This window comes from Spodoptera frugiperda, unplaced genomic scaffold, assembly GCF_023101765.2.
Source record: "Spodoptera frugiperda isolate SF20-4 unplaced genomic scaffold, AGI-APGP_CSIRO_Sfru_2.0 tig00001192_1, whole genome shotgun sequence".
In the NCBI taxonomy this organism is placed as follows: domain Eukaryota; kingdom Metazoa; phylum Arthropoda; class Insecta; order Lepidoptera; family Noctuidae; genus Spodoptera; species Spodoptera frugiperda.
In genome coordinates this window covers 173,285-197,639 of record NW_026095725.1, presented here as the reverse complement: position 1 = coordinate 197,639, position 24,355 = coordinate 173,285, and the positions used below count along the sequence as shown (strand labels likewise).

Here is a 24,355-nt window from a genome sequence, read left to right as displayed (position 1 = left end):
GTTATCGGCACCTCCAAATCAGCATTAGATAATGTACGTACATACTATTGGTGTGAAAACGAACACTCAAAATCATCGAACGAAATTGCAAGTGCAGTCTTCCATACACTGACCAATCTAGAAATTCCTGAAAATATTCATAAAATAAGACTATTCGCGGACGGCTGTGGAGGCCAGAATAAGAATACAACTCTTTTGGGCATGTGTTCCAGTTGGTTATTTTCTCATGCACCATCACATGTAAATCAACTTGAAATTATATTTCCCATGGTAGGCCACTCGTTTTTGCCACCGGATCGCATATTTGCAAAGATTGAAAAGGAAACCAAGAAAAAATCCATCATATGCGATCCACTAATTTATGTGAATTTATTCAAGGAACATGCTACTGTTTATCATTTAGGCGATGACGACGTCGAAGTGCGTGACTGGAAGAAAGAAGTTAATAAAACACTAAAAATCCCAGGATCTTGGCATTTCAAGTTCAACCCCTCAAAACGTTTTATGCTGCACAGGGGTCGACAGAATGTTAGCGTGCAAGGAGAAGAAAACTATCGGAGTGAAATTGGACAACCCAAATATGTAACGAAAAGAGGCAAAAAAATCTCTGAAATTACACCAGCAATTTTACAAAGAGGCAATAAAGTAAACCCTAAGAAAATACTTGATGTTGCTAACCTTTTGAAAAAGCACTTCGGTGAAGACTGGAGGACTATCGACAGTTTGAAATATTTTAAAGAAATAGAAGAATATAATGACAATTTTGTAGAACATGAGGATCTACAGTGTGTCGCTCTGGAAGAAAGCGAAAATTTTATATAATAACATTAGTTCTGTTTTTCTTTTGCATTAAAGTACCTATGTCCTTGTTCTGCCAATCTTGGTGGTTTGTGTCTTTATCCGTTGTGTTTATTAATAAAAAAATATATGTTTGAATAATACGTAAATAGTTTTGTTTATTAATGTATAATCGATAATTTCTCATATCACTATTCATTTCCCTTTTCGAGTTTAAAATACTCAAGCCAGGGTCACTAGCGCCATTTTTTAATACATCCTGTATATTAAGAAAATGATTGTCAAAATCCGCTACATCCAATGAGCTGAGTAACAAAATCCGTCAGATCCATAATTCAATATCAATATCCGCTACATCCATTTTTTTACCTTTAATTTAGTTGTTTAATTAAAAATCTGAAAATAATTTAGCTTTGACTAGTCATAAAAGCGAATTAAGTAATTTTACTTAAAATGTATAAAATGGTATGTCATTTGTAACTGTAATAGAGAAAAAAAGTCATTTATTGTAAAATTGACCTTTTTGGATCTGGCGGGTTTTGATACTAGACGACACAATTCATCCTGTCGCATTTCAGAGCACGGAAAAAAGTATTACGATATTATATCTATCTTTGTGGCTACGTGCGCGAGAACTTTCTTTACTTTGGTGATCCTTTGTGATAGTGACATTCCAAGTAATGTGCTCTTTTTTGTGATAGTGACACTTTACTGCTAAATAAGCGGAAATTTTTTTCACGTTGTTTAATTACAATTTACGATGCCGAGGAGAAGACGACCTGACTTAGGTCGTCGTAGTCAATCAAATGTGCGAAAAGCTACCTCACGTGCTAACCGCACTGATGACCAGAGACAGACAGATCAAGAAAATAGTCGTATTGCTATGTCAGAATTGCGTTCGTTAGTGAGTGAAAATGTAGGAGATAGGCTTAGAATGTAACGAGTTCGTGCACATCAAACACAACAACAGCAAGCTAGACATAATGAAATTGAGCGAATCCGCAGACGCAGTGCTCCTGTGATTCTTGAACGAGCTGCATTCCACTATGATCCGGCAATTGATTAGTGTGCCGACAAATCGGTAACAATTGGGGAAATGAAATAATTTGTAAATATTGTAAGGCGTTTAAATACACTAGTGAATCTACTGGATTATGTTGTGCTGAAGGCAAAGTAAAATTGCCACAATTGGTCCCACCACCAGATCCTTTACGCTCTTTAGTTTCTGGGATTGGAAATGATTCTAAGCACTTCTTGATCAACATTCAGAAATATAACAACTGTTTCCAGATGACATCATTTGGTGCTACACATATTATACAAGACAATTTCATGCCCACTTTCAAGGTATATACTGGGTGTAAGGAAAACGCTCTCGAAGCCAAAAGACTTTTGCTTTATTATACGAACACAGTTTAATAACAATAACCATTCACCAAATGGTTAATGTATTAGTGATTTAGTATTTTTCAAAACCGCAATGTACAGCGTACAGAATTTAAGGTAAACGACATCGCACGCGCGCGCAATTTTCATACCTACCGTACCGCCCGCACGATCCAGCGGCGCGGCGGGCGGTACGGTGAAACACGCGCCTATTCATCCAATACGTAGGTATAGGTTGAAGCGTATTGTTTACTGTAAAACACTTACCTAGCTAAATCCTTTGCGATCGAACAAGGTGGGGCTCGAATTGTGCCCCATTCATCTCGATGCAGAGGCGGGCTCGGCGATATGTTTCCGCATGAAGACGGGGCATCAAAGTTGGGTCTTCATTAGAATGCTCACGTAACTGATTGAATACGTCTATTAGTCTTTGCCGCATTTCATCCGCACTAGAACACTCGCGGTCGAACACTCTTTCCTTAACGTATCCCCACAAAAAAAAGTCTAAGGGGGTTAGATCGGGCGAACGGGGTGGCCAAGCTTGTGGCCCTAGCCTGCCGATCCACCGGTCTTCCAACATCACCGAGAGACGCTCACGGACACTTCTCACTACGTGCGGCGGGGCACCATCGTGCTTTTTTTTTTTTTTTTTGAGGGGGGAAAATCATCCAATGACTTCTCCCGCCTTGGGTGAGGCGGGAGGGAGTGTCAGACTCTTACTGACTAAAAACCACCCCGTTCCTTCTCCTGCTTTGAGCCGGAGCCCCGGTAACCTTTTACGTTGTCCGCAGCTCCGTGCTGGAACCATGTATTTCGGTACTCTGCCAGCGACAACGAATCTAAAAAGTTGTCCACATGTACGTTGATCAGTTCTAGATAACGTGCTCCATCGAGTCGCTGTGGCAAAAACACTGGTCCCAGTATTTGGCCGTTATAAATTCCCGCCCAAACGTTGACGGACCATCGGGTTTGGTGCCCAGTTTGTTGGCAGGCGTATGGGTTCGTCTGTGACCACACGTGAGCGTTCCTTCTGTTCCACAGACCGTTCCTTGTGAATGTCGCCTCGTCCGTCCAGATGACATGCTCAATGAACCTACTCCGTTGCTGATGGCCCACTAGCCAGCGGCAATAATTAAGACGACGCTCACGGTCACCGGGAACCAACGCATGTACTTTATGTACCTTGTACGGGCGCATTCTCTCACGCCGTAACACTTTATGCACCAGCCAGTGAGAGACGACTGATCCATTACGCCGTCGCAGCAACTTAGCAGCGCTGCGTGTGCCTAGGCGTGGATTTCGACGGACGACCTCTAAAATACGCTCCTCCGATTGTACATCAGCAAGTCGCCCACCACCTGACGCAGCGGGAGCAATCGGGCGATTTTCTAGAACTCGTTGGAATGCTGCCGTTATTATACGAGAATCAGAGGGATGCCGCACGTTTGGATGTCTTTCCCGGTAAATCCTTAATGCAAGGGAAGCATTACCCCGGGCCTCGCCTAAACACATCAACATGTTGCCGTATTCACGAGCACTGTACACGTACGGTTGTGGCATTGTTAAACAACACGAACACAAACTTAACAACACGAACACAAACTTAACAATAACTAACAAGAAACTTAACAATAACTAAAAAGAAACTTAACAATTAACTAACAATAACAACAAAACTGTAATTTTATTCTAAAAACGTAACCGGAACAAAATTAGGCGCGTCTACGTAATTCGCAAGGAAATACTGACTTTAAAACTGTTGCACAAGTACCAACAGTGTTGCCAGTTTATTTTTATGTAAATAATACTTAGACGAAATAAAAAAAACAAAAAATACCTTGTTGCGAGGTCTTGATTTTTACCCCACCTCCTCACCTACTACTGATGAACTTGAGAAAAACTATCTTAATAGTTACTTGATTCATAATAGTTTTTGCACACTTAAGAAATAAAGAAGAAACAAATGCAAATTTTAATACAAAAATTCAAATAAAAGTGGCAACATTGCTCGAACTTCCCCGAAAAGATCTACCCGGTGGCGGCGCGGTGTCGGCGCCATCTTCTTGTTCAAAGATCAATAAATTGCAGACACTCCTCTTGCTTCCTTTGTCTGCTACTGTTTTATTCGTCTTTAATTACGTTTCTCAGTTATTTTATCTTTAATAAATTAATTAATAAAGAATCAAACTAAATGCATGAACGTGTGAAGGCTTCTTAGTAGTGAAGCAAAACGGACTAAATTGATACCTACTATCGCTACCTAACGGTACTGGACGTTAGGGATAAAACTATCTCAGTGTCACTTATACGGCATGTTGGTATGTTACTTAAGGTAAGCAAAATGTTTTGATTTGTAGTTCGTTTAGAAAGATGATTTAATGATTACATAATAATTAAATGATTGAATGATGATTAAATAATAAATCAGAATAGTGAAGTTAAAAAAGCTTAAAAACAAAAAACGAACTTACGTAAAATAATAAAACAAAATGTTAGCAGTGTAGGCATAATGCATGTTTAATCATTATTGTCACTTCTGTTTTATTTTAGGCGCGTCGGCTTGGCGCTTGACGTTTGCGTATGTAGTAGTGTAGGGCTCGCCCACGCACACATAGTCTGTACCGCTGTGCCTACTACGTGCAACAAAGTATTGCGCGGTCGAGTTAGTTGACCCGTGGCTTCACAGCTGATTGAATTAATTTACATTGCGTTTTGAAAAATAATTACTGAATATGGTTTTTTTTATTGCGATTCTATTTCTTTGTATGTATCAAAGGCTAGTGACCTAAAAAAAACCGAAAAAAAAGTGGAAAAAATTGGTTTTTTTTTCGCGTTTTTTTTGGTGCCTTCGTATCAGTAATCACCAGCACTATCGCCTGTTTTTGTTTTCGGAAGCGTTTCCCTTACACCCGTTATCTATACTAATATTATAAAACTGAAGAGTTTGTTTGTTTGTTTGTTTGAACGCGCTAATCTCCGGAACTACTGGTCCGATTTGAATAATTCTTTTTGTGTTGGGTAGTGCATTTATCGAGGAAGGCTATAGGCTATAAAACATCACGCTATGGCCAATAGGAGCCGAGCAGAGCGAGTGAAACCGCGCGGAAGTAGCTAGTAAGAATATATTTTTATATTATTCAAGTTTGTACTAAAATATATATATCGGAAATAATTAATTGACAAAGTTTTAAAAATTACAGATACAAGGACAAATTTATCACTTACTGGGAACTCTGTTACCACTACCTGATGCAGATTATCAATTTTTACAAAGGAGAATGCTCAAAACAAACCCTTCACGGCGCAAACTATACGTATCTCAGTTTATCAGTATAAATGAGGAATGAAATGCTATATAGGTACCATCATCGAAAACGATGGCTAAATGTTGGAAATTGATATTTATTTTTTAGCATGGATTAATTTTTATCATTGTTTTGATTTATGAAACTTATTACTAAGTTATAAAGAGATATTACTATCTCTTTATTTTATTGAGTTAATACGCTTCGTATACGCCGTGAGCATCCATCACAGATCACCCCCTCATCAATACAGCGTGATATAAGACTTCCAAGTGCGAGCGAGCGAGCGAGCGATATTAACAATGGGTACCTGTACGAGTACAAATGAATCAGCGTTAGCGCTCGAATTGAGCGGATCGCACGAGAGACATTTGCAAACACATTCTGTCTCGCTCACTCTTGTAAGTGCTACGTATCCGCGTCTCATTTTATGCGCGCCAGGGGTTATATTATTTGGGTCACAAAACGTTAGGATCATGCGCAATCCTTCGTTGTACTTCGTTGTGATCTGTGTTTTTTTCTCGTTTACCGTATTTTGACACTCTGATAAGACATTGGCATTATTCTGGACTTCGACTTTGCATGTGATTGGTAGTTGATCAAAATAGACCATTGTTGTTACGTGTGATCGTTCATTGCAACGCGGACGAGTTTAATTTCATGTTTTATCTCAGCGTTTTTTTTAATCTCGCCGAGAATTCGCCGAATATATTCTACGAAACATCGAACCGCCACTAGAGGTATGTACATTTTTATTTAAAAGGATCAGTTAGTATCAGTTTGTCGTATGAAGATAACAATATATACCACCTTTGCACTAAAACTGTCACACTTAACTGTAATACTTTGAAACCGATTGAAATGTGATAATTATTAATGTTTTTTTTTGGAATAAGGTCGCCTCTGTCGCTACTTTTGTTTGTACTTATTTTTATTTTTGTATTTATTCGTGTTTTAATTATAAAGCAATTGGTTTAGTTGATTCAGTGTAGAATTGTGTGGTCTTGAAGGTCTCTGTTTATTATTATTGCATCAATGATGGTGCGTTTGTTTTGATGGTTATCAACCTTGCCTGCAACGCCAGCAGTTGCGAATTCGAATCCTGCTAGAAGCATATTTTTATTTTTATGTACATGTCTGTTACAGGTGGCATTTGACGGATCAAGGTCGATTTGCCACGCCTGTTGGCACAGGATCAACGAGGCATTACGTCGTGATTTACTAGTTCCAAGCGACCCTCAAAATGAATTCCCTGTTCCCGGTTTCACTCGTGTGGCTAATACATCACGGCGTTGCATGGTAGACGACTGCAATAACGGTCAGCTCCGTGCCGTTCCGAATAGCATCAAGGTTTTTCTTTTAAGCTACTACCAATTGCACATACCGCAGCTATGTAGAAATACATCAATATGCAAAAACGATAAGAAATAGTTTTACTATACGTATAATATATATATTTTTTCTTTTTTGACTTATTTGTTATAGATACGTAATTTATTGATTCGAATTTTATAATTATTTTTACAGAATGTCCCGTAGAGTGACAGATAAAGACATTGAACAACTTCTGGCGGCTTTAGAAGATGGAAATATTCTGAGGATGGCTTGGAAGATGACAGTGAAGATGAAGAAACCTTTTTTGAGAATGCAAGAGAAATGATTCGAGAATTGGAGGACGAGGAGGCAGAGGTTCATTAAGATCCTACCTATAGTGATCCACCACTAGTTCATGATCTGCCTGGCCCATCGAGTAAAGTTTAGTAAGTAAAGTCACGTACAAAAAGTTAGAAGTTATGTAGAATTTGATAAAAGGAAATCATTTGGAAAAAAGACAGTTTGATGTATGACGAATCAAAATTAATTCACCAACCAAGCACAACAGACCCTGCTATAACAGAACTCGATACACCATATAAATGTTATTTGCACTACTTCACACCAGAGTTTCTTCAAAAAATTGTTGATGAAACTAATTTATATGCAGTACAAAAAAAAACCCTTCAATATCTTTCAGTATTAGTGTTGGGGAACTAAAAAAATTCAAAGGAATCAATGATATTCTAGTAAACAGATATGTTATGAGCGTGCAATCGTGAAGACTCGAAAACGTCCTAATTGGGACGTATTGCCTTTAGTCTGCGTCACGCATGGCGATACGCTGCGCGCTGCTACAAAATGCCATCGTGTGTATTCAGAAAGTGTACCAATTATGATACCAAAGTTAATAAAACACAAGGCATCTATACCACATGCAAGTACGCAACATACTTCGATTTTTGTTCGATTTATTAATAAATTTCAATTATTTTCCTAATATTTTGATATTTGGAGGTTAGAAAAAAGAAAGAGATAGGAAATACATTTTTTGTCGTGAGGATGACAAGGACGCGTACACTTCGAACATAGAATAAAAAGTGCAGGGGCCGTATTATGAACTTTTAAACATCCATGCAAGTTCCAGGCAATTCACTTCACGCCCGTAAACTGCCTGGCTAAAATTCGTATTATGACATACATTTATTAAGCCGCCTTCTGAATTGTTCACTATGGCTGGTTTGTAATGTTTGCCGGCAGCGTTCGGAAGTATACATATTTTTTTATCGGTAAGTTACGGTTTTCTTTTAGTATTAAAAAATAATAAAATATATTCCCAAAATAGAATATTTCATAAAACAATACGTACAAAACATAGTGAAATATAAATAAAATTATATTGACCTTGGATTACAATTAAAAACGCACTTGTACATTATAATATGAAGTTTTCGAACGCAGCTTAAGCACTTTGCAAATTAATTCAGCGAGAAGCGGGAAAAATTACATTGTATGTGCTGTTTAAATTCTTTAAATCGCGAAAATATGTCGTAAGTACTTTTTAAAATGAATTATTATAATTTCATAGGTAAAATCTATACATATAATAAAATCGTAGAAAAGTGCTGTCTGTACATTGAAAATAAAAATAAAAAAAATAGCAGGGGTTATTGTTATGTCGATGTCGAACCCAAAAATGTAATTAACTTTTTTTTTGTCTGTTTGTCTGTTTGTCTGTTTGTCTGTTTGTCTGTTCGTCTGTGCGCGCTAATCTCAGAAACGGCTGATCCGAGTTGGATGCGGTTTTCACGAATATATTGTGGGATGCTTAAATTTACATTTAGTGTTTGTTTCATGTCAATCGGTTCATAAATAAAAAAGTTATGTCAAATTAAAGAATCACGTCGAACATTCTATGCTTATACCATTAATCTCCGCAACTATTTGACGGATTTGGTTGAAATTTGGTACAGATATAGTTTAGAACCTTAGAAAGGACATAGATATTTTTATTTCAAAAATCAAAAAAATAAAAATAAGAAATAAATTATTTATAAATAATTCTATGTCGATCGTTACACGACTTCGGTTCATGTTATTGTTTTAATTCATCGAAAAAAGGAAATAAATACAGTAGAATCCGGTTATAACGACTGCCAAGGGACCGGTGACATTACGTCGTACTAACCGGAAGTCGTATTAAACGAACAGAAAAAAGTTTGTTTTTATATACTCATATGTAACAGATATTACAGTTAAATGCCCGTTTAGGTGATGAGCAGATAAAAAAAACTCATTTTAATCAAAATAGTTATTTATTAATTATTTAAATTATGTAAGGATGTGTAATGTACGTACATAATGTACCGCTTTCTTATATGTAGGTACTAGCGGACCCGACAGACGTTGTCCTGTCATTCTGGACCATTTTGATGAAAATTATTATTCCAATGTTATGACAATATCTAACGTCATTAATATTTGACACTGCGATGGTAGCGCCGTCTGTCCGATCCAATGTAAAACATTCCAAAATCAACAACTACCTACTAATAAATTAAAAATTATTTAAAAAAACATTTTCCAGCGGACAAAATTGTGAATCTAAACCATTCTCAGATCCCCTTGAACACACTCAAAAAATTTCATCATAATCGGTCCAGTCGTTTAAAAGGAGTTCAGTGACATACACACTTACAGAAGAATTATACAACGTGTAACAAAAAGGGGGTATACATATCAATTGCACGGCTTCTAGATAACATAACAAACGATACGGGAAGGGTTTTTTAAACTCACGTTTCTTTGGTACCAAGTTATGAATTTTTCAAATCGCGCCGCCGCATGATTCAAAATTAGGTAGATAGGTACTAGGCGATCAGATTGACAGAAGAAATGTTCCGTAATACTCGCAAGTGATCCCTGTAGTGTTGTGACATGTTTGTATGATTTAAAATCAAGAAACATGCGATACCAAGTATTTGGTACAATTTTTTTTTAAATCTTATTTTAAGCTGAAACTTCGTGTAGAGATTCTATTCAACCTGTATTCATCACCGCTTCTTGATGTATATGGGTATTTTGTTACACGTTGTATATATAAAGATAAATCTATTTAAACAACTTTACATTTAATGCAAAAAGTCTGCAATTTTTGTTTGTTTTCTGGTTCTATTCGTATAGTAGGAAGTACGAACTGCATTATATAAACGAGACATATGGCTTCTTATCGTGTCATCTTCAAAATTTCGTTGTAACCGGACAATTATATGTGAAATTCGGTCGTTAAAAGCGGATGGACGTTGTAAGCGGAGTCGTAATAAACGAATGTCTATTTATGCAAGTTTATACTAAAACCAAACAAATGCCTAAACTTTCGTCGCTAAAAACGGTTGGTTGCTATATGCGAAGTCGTACTAAACGGACTACACTGTAGTAAAAAGGTATGAAAAAAATAATATCAATATAATAAAACATTTAGTACAAAGAAAATGCTCTAACGGAGTATAGATAATTCTATGTCGATCGTTACACGACTTCGGTTCATGTTATTGTTTTAATTCATCGAAAAAAAGTAAATAAATAGTAAAAAGGTATGAAAAAAATAATATCAATATAATTAAACTTTTAGTACAAAGAAAATGCCCGAACGGAGTATAAATAAATAATCCAAGTTGTCTTTATCCTCGATAGATGGCGTTGGGATCGAAATAGATCGCGCTATGGTTTCGTTACATTCATTTGGTTGGGTATCGGCCGAGCGCTTCGGTACTATCGTAGAAAAAGTGTATTATCAGTCGTATGATTATTTGTCTGTAGTGGTCCTGCTGTTTCGTATATTCTAAATTGGTTTCGTTGTATTTGTCAATTAATAAGTTTATTTGTTGGGTTTTCCTGGTTTTTTGGTTAAACTATTTAACGTAGGTTTAGTTTGATATCGATTATTAGTAGTTACTGTAGTTAGTTTTTTTAATAAAATTGTAAGTCTAATTTATAAATTAATTAGATTAGATTTAAGTCGTTTCTTTTAAATTATTTAGTTTAAGCTTGGTTATTATAGCATAGAGGATAGGTTGTAATATAGTTTCTTTTTTAATTGTTATAAATTCGTAATTCGTAGCTTTCTTTAGTTTTAAGTTAGTTTAAGTCCGTTTTTAAACAATTTTTTCAATGCCCTAAGTGAGTATACATCTATTAAATTCAAACGCAGAGCTCATTATGTTGATTTTTGAAGAGTTCCCTGGAATATCTTCCACATCTCATTTTTGAAGAGATCCCGCGAGATCGGGAACTATGTGGTTAAAACCAAAAATTTGCCGGAAGTCACTATTCCACGCGAACGAAGTCGCGGGCAAAAGCTTGTTTACTAATATAATCGTATTAAACGGCTTTTTAATTCTTATCTACTTATTTAGCTCGACTTCGGAAAGTCTACCAGCAAATCGTCGTCGACGGGTAACATATACCCAGCTAGAAGTGTTGTGGGACTTCCTAAACACTAATAAGGAGGTGGCGTTGGGATATAATAAAAGCGCTCATGCTCGGGAACATTCAAGGAGGATGTGGGAAAATGTTTCCGAGCATTTGAACGCGCAAGGTGAAGGCGCTGTGAAAAGCGGCAAGGAATGGTGTACTGTGAGTAATTATTATTATATTTTCATTTAATTCTAAAGGGTTTTTCAACAAGAACTTTGTTTTTAATTAGAGCAACACCAAGAACGTGGCAGTTTTTAACATTTAACTTTTGGCGGTAATTGTAGTAGGTGCTTTGGCAATTGCTACAATGAATTCAATTACGCTCAAAAATTGCATTAAAATAATTCAAATTCACTATGAAAATGGTCGTTCTGTTAAAGTTACATTTCGTAAAATTCGTAATATTTTCGGGTAACATAATCGTCCTTCTGAAACCGCTATCAAGATTTTGGTCGCGAAATTTGAGTCGACAGGCTCGGTACAAAATGTGCCAACACCAACACGTGTTCGACCGGGTCGTTCAACAGAAAACATCGCTGCCGTGAGCCACAGTGTTGAAGAAGATCAAAAGTTATCAATTTCACGACATTCTCAATAATTGGGGTTATCCAATAGCACAACATCATCAGCATCAACACAATTTATCCTGTAAAGAAATTTTTGAATAAAATATTATTATTATATTATATTATAACATGGCGAATTTTGCGAAAGGATTTGGCTTTGAAGCCTTACAAGATTCAACTGGTGCAGGAATTGAAGCAGACCGACCATTCAAATCGCCGTAGATTTGCTCAGAGCAACCTGCTGGTTTTTCTCAAAAAATCATTTTTTCAGACGAAGCACATTTTCATTTGTCAGGGTATGTCAATAAGCAAAATTGCCGCATTTGGGCTTCTGAAAATTATTGAGAAGCCTTTGTATGGTCAACGTGTCACTGTGTGGTGTGCTATGTGGTCTGGAGGTGTGATTGTTAGGAAAGTGATTAAAAATTTTGATGAAAGATTCAACATCTATGAGCGTGGTCCTGGTGGACATTTGTCAGATATCATTTTTCATTCATAATTGCCAAACTTTTCTCTTTTTAATACAATCAAAATTTTATTCATTTTCCACCAAATTCTTTATTTTATTTTGTTTTAAAAAACAAAGTTCTTGTTGAAATACCCTGTACTTATACATTGAATGAAACTTCTTAATTGATTAATAAAAGACTTTTAATACAAATTAACAAAATAATATGTAGTATATGTAATATGTAATAATAATATGTAGTTGGTTTTTTCTTGCAGTATTGGGTCGACTATAAGTCGAAATTAAAAAGAAAGGCGTCAACAGTCAGACTTTCGCAGACTCAGACTGGTGGCGGGCCTCCAAGTGTCCCTCCTCTCAGCAACATTGAAAAAAAATTTATATCAATAATGGGTGAGGGTTATGGTAGTGGATTACCTAACGTACATGTGGACCCTTTTGTAAGTATTAAACAAAATTTATGATATGTTTTGCAATTTTATTAAAATGCATAGTTAATTTAAATATATATGACATTTCAGGCTCCACAAGCCATCACTAGCTCTGCTGCAGCAACAGAAGGGGCTTTGGTTGTCTGGCCTGCGGACTCACCTAATTTAATTGAGAATATATCACGTCAGGAAGAGGTACCATCGCCGGCAGCGGTGCCACCAGTAATACCACAGCAGGAGGGGCTACCAACACAGCCTCCAACAGAGGAGGCTGTGTTGGTAGCCCCTCCTCCTGTGCCACCTCTGGTACAACCTCTTCAAGGGGAAATACCACTCCCTCCCTTAGTACCCCGTGTACGTTCACGCCGGCGACGTGGCATGAGCAAGGAGGAGGCTCGCCGGCAACTCGTACAATTAAGCCAAGAAAGATTGGCAGTAGAAAGAGAAAATGCAGAATCATTAAAACAAATACTTATATGAATTAATAAAATAGCGGATAAAATGGACAGGTAATACATACATTTATTATACAGTGAAACCTCGTTAAGTGAGACATCTCAAATAAACATTTGTCTCATTTACAGAGGGTTCCATTAATGGAGGTGAACATAACATAACATAACATAACATAACATTGTGGAGATTTCTCACTTATTCTGGTCCCACTTAACCAAGTTTCACTGTATTTACATTGTATTTATTATTATTAACATTTATTTAAAATTCTCTAAATTTACATTTTTAAATACTACAAAATACAAAATAAAATAATATTTAAAAATATGAAAATAGGAGCCGACCATTAGCGGGAGCATGGTCCAAGCTACCGGGTGGTTAGGGCTCCAGAGACAGAAACCTCCTCACAATACGTGCCGTTTCGAGGAGTACTGCCCTCTGCATCAGGCCCTTGATCCATCCGTCCAACCCCAGCCTCCTAAGGTGATTGTCGAGGCTGTTGGATATTAATCCGTTGGCCGATACGACTATCGGCACAACGATAGCCGAATCCACATTCCACATGTCGACAACCTCGTGAGCCAAATCAAGATATTACATTGTATTTATGGGTTCCCTCTATCTGGCAGAATTTTAATGCTCCGAAATTTGTTTGGCATAACACACTTGGCAGAATCTTCTTTAAACGAATATATATGTAAAGAAAAATACTATACTATTTTCTTTAATTTTGAGTTTAGCCGCCTTGGTGCTTGTGATAAAACTACACGAATGAAACCTATTTTATTTTATGAACCTATTTTATTTGTGGTCAATGTGACATTGGGTGTCAAGACTATTTTTCTATTAAAGAAAATGTGGAAGTTATTTTAGTTAAATATTTCTTTTATTAAAATGTAACTCACAATTGTGAAGAAAAGGATGTCTAAGAATAAAAAATATAATAAGCTCTAGAAAATACAATAAAATCTCACAATTACAACAAAATATTATTTGATAAGAATAGAGAATACCATGAATTTAATGTTGGTGATATGGTGTATGTGGAAAATGGCAATAAGCTGAACAGGAAAAAATTAGATCACTTGAGAATTGGTCCTTTTCAGATTATAGAGAAAATATCCAAATCAATATATAGAATTGATACTGGGCACAAGAAAACTGAGTCAAATTTATTTCACGTCACGAAGCTTGTTCCAGTATCTATAATAGAAGATATTTAGTCAAAGGAAATAAAGTAAAGAAGAAAATCTTGAAGATCCGTATATTTATAGATTTTCTTTTCCAAGGGGGGGAGATGTAAAGAAAAATACTATACTATTTTCTTTAATTTTGAGTTTAGCCGCCTTGGTGCTTGTGATAAAACTACACGAATGAAACCTATTTTATTTTATGAACCTATTTTATTTGTGGTCAATGTGACATTGGGTGTCAAGACTATTTTTCAATTAAAGAAAATGTGGAAGTTATTTTAGTTAAATATTTCTTTTATTAAAATGTAACTCACAATTGTGAAGAAAAGGATGTCTAAGAATAAAAAATACAGGGTGACTTTGAATTCGACGTATTCCTCTCGGGAGGTGATAGTACAACTAATTTCCTACAAAAATAGCCCTGAGGTCCTTGGGCGGAAAGTGGCTAGTTTCTGAGATATTCAACATTTTTGGTTTTGGTAAAAATATCCCGAATGGATTACAAAAACATCAATAAATAAAAAAATACTGGTTGGATTTTAGTTTTAATCAGTTGCCAATACATCAGTTATTATTTATAAATACTAATAATGGCAGAAATATCATTCGTTTTAAAATAGCAAGTAATTTCCTATGAATTTTTGTTTTGTTTCACTAATTTGGTCAATAGATAACTGGATTTATTTCGAAAAAAATATATGACACTAAGCGTACAAACTATTAGAAAAACTTCCTTGGTTTATTAGCTACCCAGAAACGTAAAATTATTTACAATATTCCCAAAAACAAATGAATTAATTGATGATAAGTAGAGCGTAAAGAGAAAAGCGCAATATCAAAAACATCTTAATTTGCAAAATTTTGTTCAAAATCATCTTCCCTACGACGAATACATGCCCGAACACACTTTCTTATCCCTATGACGTTCACTCTTGGGCTGAATATCTGTTTATTTCGTCACTATGTTTTGGAGAAGAATTTCGATGCTCGGCCAATTTCCTCTGCATAAACAAGGGACTTTATGTAAAAATCAACCAGCGTTAGATTCTGGACACCGCGCTTGCCATGTAGTTGGACCCCCATGCCAATATAACGCCTGGGAACCAAGGTATCCAACCATTGCCCCACAGTAGTTCGATAGTGCGCTGGATAAACTATCACAATATCCATTATTAGCCACAAAAAAGTCAACAAAATCCGAAACCATTGTTAGCGCATCGCGGTTTTAATTCAAATGTTTGCTGGGGTATCATAAATAATTATTTGATTGGACCCTACTTTTCATCCAACAATTAAAATGGTGAGAATTATGAAAAAAATTAAGAAATGTGCTAGGGTCATTGTTTTAAATTTGAATTTAGAAACAAGATGAATGAACTTATTCTACTTATTGAATTAATTTATTAATTTGATTGACGAATTTATTGTGCATTATCGAACTACTGTGCGGCAATGGTCGAAAACATTGATTCTCAGGCATTGGATTAGTAGGGCGGTCCAACAACATGGCATGCACAGTGACCAGAACCTAACGCCGGTTGATTTTTACATGAAATCTCTTGTTTATACAGAAGGAATTGGCCGTGTATCGTAATTCTTCTCCGAAACATATTTGAAGATAATTACGAAATAAAACGCATATTCAGCCCAAGAGTGAACGTCATAGGGATAAGAAAGTGTGTTCGGGCATGTATTCGTCGTAGGGAAGATGATTTTGAACAAAATTTTGCAAATTAAGATGTTTTTGATATTGCGCTTTTCTCTTTACGCTCTACTTATCATCAATTAATTCATTTGTTTTTGGGAATATTGTAAATAATTTTACGTTTCTGGGTAGCTAATAAACCAAGGAAGTTTTTCTAATAGTTTGTACGCTTAGTGTCATATATTTTTTTCGAAATAAATCCAGTTATCTATTGACCAAATTAGTGAAACAAAACAAAAATTCATAGGAAATTACTTACTATTTTAAAACGAATGATATTTCTGCCATTATTAGTATTTATAAATGATAACTGATGTATTGGCAACTGATTAAAACTAAAATAACTAAAATCCAACCAGTATTTTTTTATTTATTGATGTTTTTGTACTCCACTCGGGATATTTTTACCAAAACCAAAAATGTTGAATATCTCAGAAACTAGCCACTTTCCGCCCAAGGACCTCAGGGCTATTTTTGTAGGAAATTAGTTGTACTATCACCTCCCGAGAGAAATACGTCGAATTCAAAGTCACCCTGTATAATAAGCTCTAGAAAATACAATAAAATCTCACAATTACAACAAAATATTATTTGATAAGAATAGAGAATACCATGAATTTAATGTTGGTGATATGGTGTATGTGGAAAATGGCAATAAGCTGAACAGGAAAAAATTAGATCACTTGAGAATTGGTCCTTTTCAGATTATAGAGAAAATATCCAAATCAATATATAGAATTGATACTGGGCACAAGAAAACTGAGTCAAATTTATTTCACGTCACGAAGCTTGTTCCATTATCTATAATAGAAGATATTTAGTCAAAGGAAATAAAGTAAAGAAGAAAATCTTGAAGATCCGTATATTTATAGATTTTCTTTTCCAAGGGGGGGAGATGTAAAGAAAAATACTATACTATTTTCTTTAATTTTGAGTTTAGCCGCCTTGGTGCTTGTGATAAAACTACACGAATGAAACCTATTTTATTTTATGAACCTATTTTATTTGTGGTCAATGTGACATTGGGTGTCAAGACTATTTTTCTATTAAAGAAAATGTGGAAGTTATTTTAGTTAAATATTTCTTTTATTAAAATGTAACTCACTATTGTGAAGAAAAGGATGTCTAAGAATAAACAAAAGTATTGATTTTTCATTGTGTCTTGTAAAGATTGTAAAACGCCGCCTTTTCGTAAGCATCGTACATATCATCATAACATCGTAACATCGGGTTCGACGTTGTATAGCCTTTTATTACGTTTAGGTGCTAAGTTTAAATCACAAACTATGTCGGTCAAGCTTGCGGATGGTAGTACTCGTAGGGTAAGGAGGGGGAATGACGCTCAGTGGGTAATGGCGTTCACCTAGGTAAATCTATCAAAACGCAGCATAGCAACACGCCACGACGCATGAAGGCGCGGGGGAAGGGGGCCTCTCATAGGCGGCGACACGAACCGACAGTCAGCCCGCATCACCTGACCGTGAAGTGCGTTTCTTTGTTTGAGGCCGCGCCGATGTAATTTTACGTTTGGTGTTTTCTGTCGGTAAGTCTTAAATTTTAATGCCTATTTTATTATTAATTTACTTTTTCTGATAGTTAAACTATTCTATTTTGTAAATATAGTAAATTTTCAACTCTATTGTGCATATTTTTATTATTATTTCACATCAATCGCAAAATGGGCGTTTGGGGTTATACCGCTCATTTGAGCGCCATTACCCCTTAGTGACAATTTTTATTTCATTGTTGTAGATATGCCAAGAAAACGTGAAAGGACCACTACTAAAGCGGCTTGGACTGAAGATGATCTCCAAACTGCAAAAACAGCGATTGAAGGAGGTATGTCCAAAAGACAAGCCGCAAAACAGTGTAACATACCATTTACAACTTTAAGAGATCGACTAAAAAATGAAAACATGAGCAATCCAAGACTAGGTCGCAAGCCTGTTTTCACAAAACAGCAAGAAAATGAAATTGCTGAACAAGTTAAGTTGCTGGGTTCACTGTACTACGGATTAAATGTCGCCGATTTGCGTAAACTTGTTTATAAATATGCTGAGCTCAATAATATCAAAAACAATTTTGATCACAACAGCAAAACAGCTGGACTGGATTGGGTACACGCCTTTATGAGACGCAATCCTTCAGTCTCTATACGCAAAGCCGAAGCGACAAGCTTAAATAGAATTTTAGCTTTCAACAAAGAAGAAATAAAACATTTCTATGATAAACTTAGCGACTTAATGGAAAAACATAAGTTTATTCCCAGCAACATTTATAACGCTGACGAAACGGGTGTCACCACGGTGACAGACCCAGGAAAAGTTCTTGCTGAAAAAGGACAAAGAAGAGTCGGGTTTGTTGCAAGCGGCGAGCGAGGGAGGAACACAACAGTCATGTGTGCGATGAGTGCAGCCGGAAACTTCATACCGCCCATGTTTATTTTTGCCAGACAGAGAATGACGCCTTTATTAGAAAAAGATGGACCAGCTGGTGCGTTATACACTATCTCTAAAAATGGATGGATAAACGAAGAATTATTTGTCACTTGGCTCAAACATTTTGCAGCATTTGCTAAGCCGACCCAAGAATCGCCTGTGTTATTAATTATTGATAATCACAGCAGTCATATTTCTCTTCAAGCTTTTAATTTTTGCAAAGAAAACTTCATAATAATGCTTTCCATTCCACCACACAGTTCTCACAGAACACAGCCATTGGATGTGTCTTTTTATGGGCCGTTAAAAACTGCTTACAAACATGAATGCAACAGACACATGAAGTCACATTTACTGTCTAGTATAACTCCATATGATGTCGCAGGTCTTTTCAATAAAGCATATGTACAGGTTGCGAATATAAGTAAAGCCGAATCTGGATTTCGAGCCACAGGGATTTACCCATTGAACCCGAATGTTTTTACTGAAGAAGACTTTCTGGCAGCGTCGCTGATGGCACAAGAATCGGAGCAAATAACTGAAAATCAAGATCCTAATATCCAGAATTCTGACGATGTGCAGTGTGATGACACGGCTCTAATTTCAGGACATAAATCTCCTGTGGCAGGTCCATCAAATAAGGATGATTGCCCTGAACCAGTTTTGGCAGTTAATCGTAACCAAAAACCCGTTGATGAGCCAAGATCTCCGGTATCATTTGCTGCTATAGCAATCACACCTACTCCAGGACCATCTTTTAAGCGAGGTCAAAGAAAGCGAAAACAACATGCTACCATTTTAACAGCAACCCCTATGAAAATTATTTTAGAAGACAAAGAAAAGAAAAAAGTAGAGAAACTTAAGAAAACGGGGAAAAAAGTTGCCAAAGGGAAGAAACCAAAGAAACAAAAAACGCACAAGAGAAAAATTTTAATGTCCAGTTCTTCAAATAGTGATGATGGAGACCAAATATGCGACGATGACAGCGATGATGACATGAATGTGGATAATGAAAATTACGATAAATGCATCATCTGCGAAGAATTCGGCAAAAACAAGGAATTGTGGTACCGTTGCACCCTCTGCGGGCTGTGGGCCCACGCCATATGTTCGGGATGGGATGCACCAGATGGTTTTATCTGTGATTTATGTGTTCAAAAATAATTGTTATCATTTTCTAATTAGTCCTAGCTTTGACAATAATGATTAGTTTATGATACTATGATAATTAATACGATTTTGTGTTTCTAGAACTCACTTTTATTTTATAATGTTGATATCATTCCTGTTTTTTTAATTAACACATATATAATCGGTTATATTTCTTAAAAACATGTTTGAGCGTCGTTACCCCGCACCCCGAGCGGTATTACCCAGAGTAAGGGGGCAATGCCGCTCAAGCATGCTTTTTTTAAAATGTTTTTTTACTATTAGTAAATAAAAGGTATACGCTGTTATTGTTAACTAGTTGATTACTAGAGAGTTAAAGACTATGTTTCTTTTTTAAATTTTGAATTAAAATGTCTAATCAAAAAAATACACCATTTTTTCGTTAGCTGAACGCCATTCCCCCTCCTTACCCTACTAATGTTGTATTACTAACATGTGTTAATGTAAATTGTATGTCTTTGTGTATACCTATTGAGTTTGTTGTGTTTCCCGATGCTTCAAATAACGAAACGCTATTAGGGATAGATTTCATTACTAAGTCTAAGTCTATTATTATTTTTTTGCCACACTTAGGCAGTTTTAGTTTAGGCCTATATGGTCACTATTTTGTAAACATGCTATGAATATGCCTGGTGGTAGTAGTGGAGTACATGATAAAAAAGGATGTTTTTTTAAACTTTACAACATTAGCACGGCGGCGTTCTGCTGATGATTGTGGCCACTTAATATATTTTGCCCTTATTTGAGGCAAATTCAATAAAGTTGTAATTTCTTTAATCACAACTGAAACTGTTGGCTAGGAGATGGAGTGTGAGCCAATATCTCCAATGGGACGTTGGTAAGACCCAGTCGCATAAAAAGATAATGCAACTAAAACCTAAAATGACAAAACAGTTAGTTATGGCTGGATTTGTTTGAATTGGTGTATAATTGTTTAAAGAGTTCCTATAATTTGTAAATGTTATTAAGTAAGTATTAGGATAACGTTAATGTTAAGTTTAATTTTGTGTTCATACAGATATTTTTGGTTTTTATTTTTAAATTTATAAGTACTGCATTTATCGTATTAGGTGTGCCTGTAAAGATCGATGTATTTAATGTTAAGATAAATAAATATGTAAATAAATATGAATGTTCAACTAAAGATATTAATTAAACATTATTTTATTAATGTAAAATAATACCAAATATGTATATATAAATACATGGCCCTTTTATTCAGTGCACTAGAAAAATAAGCAGCTTGGTACCAACCTTGGTCTCTACAGACAAATCTGTTGATTTTTTTGGCACAGACATATGAGGTTTAAGCTCATTACAAAGATTCCGTACTAAATCCTTGGTAAGCCTATATCTTTTGATAAATTCCCGGTCTTCGATCGAGAATGGATCACATTCTTGGCGTATTTTAACGCCTTTTGACCATTTGGTGCCTAGGTCCCTCCTCGTCACTACTGTCATCACTTTCCAAAAAATCAAAGGATATTAATTCGTCACACATTGCGATATATAAAACCCAAAACAAAATTAAACAATTCAATTTAAGCGGCAAGTGAGAAGCTTTTATTGAATGGTTTCTAAAGTCATAATTTGACATTTAACATGGCAATGGAAACGTCAAAATAGCGATCATAATACGCGTAAACGCCAGCCAGCCAGCCAGCCAAAAGTCGTGCAGAAATCGGTCTGTGTTGTCACGTCACCACTGACTGGCTGGCAGTAGTGTTCATAATACGGCCCCAGATGCGAATATTAGGCAGTAAAGTCATCGTTACCCTAGAGTTCCGTTTCCTTTTTTCTATTTTTTCTTTATTTAATAATTTTGTTTGATATACTTAATTATAAATTAAACATGCATGGGAAAAGAAAATATAAACAGCTTAGCGTTACCATAATATATCACAGATAGTATTAAAATAAAGCTATTTCTATTTTTAATTACCATATTTAACAAATTTCAAGTCAGAATCGTATATATTAGTTTACTGTGTGACAACAACGAGTTTAACTATTTACCGCATTTTCTTCGTTAAGGTTTCCAACCAATGAGGTCCGGCTTCAAGAATGGATTGCAATTGTTCGTAAGCAAAGAAATGAATCGGATTGGATGCCTTCAAAAAGCAGTAGAATTTGTAGCAATCACTTCAAGGTTACTGATAGATATACTAAGAACAAAGGTCGAACACTTCTCAAAAAGAATGCTGTTCCTGTTATAGAGGTAATTAAAAGTGTAAAAAATGAGTATTTCGTAGTCACTACCCGACGATTTGCCCTAGTTGAAATTGTTTTGGCATTCTAAATAAAACTATAAACATTATTCAACTTTCAGTATAATTACAACTCGCTACTAGTTTCCCTTTATTTATAACGTCGCATGTATTTAACTTTTTTCTAGCCTATTTTGTGTCCCACTGCTGGGTAAAGGCCTCCCCTTCTTTCTTGGAAACCTCTCTGTTTTGTGAGATTTCGGGCAATGCGTGCACCGCGGAAATTTCCCAGGAACACATAAATATAAATATTCAGAACTCCCCGACAAGTCTCGACAATGTCAGCATACCGGATATGGAAGATATTTTTGAAACACCCAGAAAAGCGGCACTTAAAAAACACGTATGTGAATTAACATTTAAGAAAAAACTGTTACAGAAAAAAAAACAAAGTACTTGTTTAACAAAATAAAAGACTGAAGAAACGAGTTGCCACCGTAGCCGTGATAATGAGAGATTTAAAGACATATGATTACATTTCAAAAGAACAGTTTTCACAACTTAATTTAAAGACTGAAGTCCTAGATTTAATAAATAGAATATATTTAAAGAAAAAATCAAGGAAGTCATATCGCGCAAAGTATCCCCCGGCGCTCAGAAAGTTCGCACTTACTCTTAATTTTTATTCATCTGCCGCTTACAAATACGTAAGAAGTGTATTTGATACTACTTTGCCACATCCACGTATATTGGCCAAGTGGTATGAAAACACTTCTTGTTCGCCAGGGTTCACGCATCAAGCCTTTGATATTTTGGAAAAGAAGAGTGCTTTATCAGGTAATCGTCTATTATGTACCCTTGTAGCAGATGAAATGGCGCTTAGGCATCAAACGATTTGGACTGGTAAAAAAACTGACGGTCTTGTTGATTTCGGCATTGATTTTAGCCCTAGCAATGACATTGCTACTCAGGTGTACGTTTTCATTTTAGTTGGTCTTAACGAAAGCTGGAAGTTGCCAGTAGGTTACTTTTTTATAAAAAATCTATCAGCAGACACACGGGCAAATTTAATGAATACTTGCATAAGTAAATGTTACGATGCAGGTGCTAATGTTGTAGCGGTCACATTTGATCGATGTCCAACTAACTTAGCTGCGGCTGAACTTTTAGGCTGTGATTTAAAAACGCCAAATAATTTAAAAACTACGTTTTTACATCCTGATTGTGGCATTGAAGTTGCTGTATTTTTAGACCCATGCCATATGATAAAATTAGTACGCAACACCTTCGAAGCAAAAAAAGTTATATTTGGGAATAATAATAAAGAAATACGATGGAGCTTGATTGTTACTTTAAATCAATTTCAAACCAGTCAAAGATTAAATTTTGCTAATAAACTCTCGCAAAAGCATATAAGCTTTCGAAACGAAATAATGAAAGTCAAGTTAGCCACACAGCTATTAATTAAGTAGAAGTATAGCCCGTGCTTTAGAACTTTGTGATCAATTAGTAGTATCATCAAAAATTAAGAATACAGAACCAACCGTAGAGTTTATTTCAATCTTCAATGATTTATTTGATATTTTTAATTCCAGGTCATCAGGAAAATATGATTAAAAAAAACCCATAAATTCAAATAATTCTACGCAAATTTTAAGTTTTTTAGAGAAGGCCAAGGAATATATTTTATCATTATGGCGGCATGGCCGGCATTTGCCGCATCTCAGCCGCGGCACGCGCGGCTTTTGGTTGCCGGCGGCAGTTTGCTTGCGGCTTCGATACGGAGTGGTAGTGTTGTCGTATCATTTCATAGAAGTAAATAACGAAATGACAGAATTTAACTGGAATGATAGTGCAGTACTTTTATTAATAGAAAAGTATCAAGAAAATGAACCATTGTGGAAACCAAGGCATATGGATTTCAAGAATCGCAACAAAAGAAATGATGCTATTAGGGATATTGCTTCTGTGTTCAACATTAGCGATGTGTCAACTCGGTTTGCCAAACCGAATCGCTATCGGATTCGCGGATTCGCTCACAAAATAAAATTAAAAATCGGCGTACCCATAATGCTCCTTAGAAATTTAAGCCCACCAAAACTTTGCAACGGTACTAGATTAAAAGTAAAAAATTTACAACGAAATCTGATAGAAGCAGAGATTTTAACAGGGTGCGGAAAAGGTGATAGTGTTTTTATTCCTCGGATTCCTCTCATTCCTAACAATTTTTCGTTTAGTTTTAAACGAATTCAGTTTCCAGTGAGCCTATGTTTCGCCATGACAATTAATAAAGCTCAAGGTCAGACTCTAAAAGTTGTGGGTGTAGATCTACTCGTAAGTATCAGCTGTTTTTCGCACGGTCAATTGTATGTGGCTCTGTCCCGTGTTAGCAATCCCAGCAGCCTGTATGCTTTCACCCCCGATGGCCATACGTCTAATATTGT

The 24,355-nt window shown here is 35.9% G+C and overlaps 2 protein-coding genes across 2 annotated transcripts; both read left to right on the top strand.

Annotated features, from left to right (window-relative positions):
* The first annotated feature begins 9,230 nt into the window (after window positions 1–9,230).
* On the top strand, window positions 9,231–14,003 carry LOC118264404 (uncharacterized). Its single transcript, XM_035576897.2, has 3 exons — window positions 9,231–11,438; window positions 12,572–12,751; window positions 12,833–14,003. The coding sequence occupies exons 1-3, from the start codon at window positions 11,097–11,099 to the stop codon at window positions 13,220–13,222; spliced, it is 912 nt and encodes a 303-aa protein (XP_035432790.2). The 5' UTR covers window positions 9,231–11,096; the 3' UTR covers window positions 13,223–14,003.
* A 3,398-nt stretch (window positions 14,004–17,401) lies between these two features.
* LOC118278159 (jerky protein homolog-like) lies at window positions 17,402–20,126 on the top strand. Its single transcript, XM_035597254.2, has 2 exons — window positions 17,402–17,639; window positions 17,849–20,126. Exon 2 carries the CDS (start codon window positions 17,851–17,853, stop codon window positions 19,696–19,698), a length of 1,848 nt encoding a protein of 615 aa, XP_035453147.2. The 5' UTR covers window positions 17,402–17,639; window positions 17,849–17,850; the 3' UTR covers window positions 19,699–20,126.
* Window positions 20,127–24,355: the final 4,229 nt, after the last annotated feature.

What these genes read in the sequence shown, in the direction of transcription:
- LOC118264404 (XM_035576897.2), top strand. Translation starts at nt 11,097, where the DNA reads ATGTGGTTAAAACCAAAAATTTGCCGGAAGTCACTATTCCACGCGAAC. An exon ending in GCGGCAAGGAATGGTGTACT is followed by an intron (nt 11,439 to 12,571) that starts GTGAGTAATTAT and finishes TTTTTCTTGCAG; the next exon opens with TATTGGGTCGACTATAAGTC. An exon ending in ACGTACATGTGGACCCTTTT is followed by an intron (nt 12,752 to 12,832) that starts GTAAGTATTAAA and finishes ATGACATTTCAG; the next exon opens with GCTCCACAAGCCATCACTAG.
- LOC118278159 (XM_035597254.2), top strand. Translation starts at nt 17,851, where the DNA reads ATGCCAAGAAAACGTGAAAGGACCACTACTAAAGCGGCTTGGACTGAA.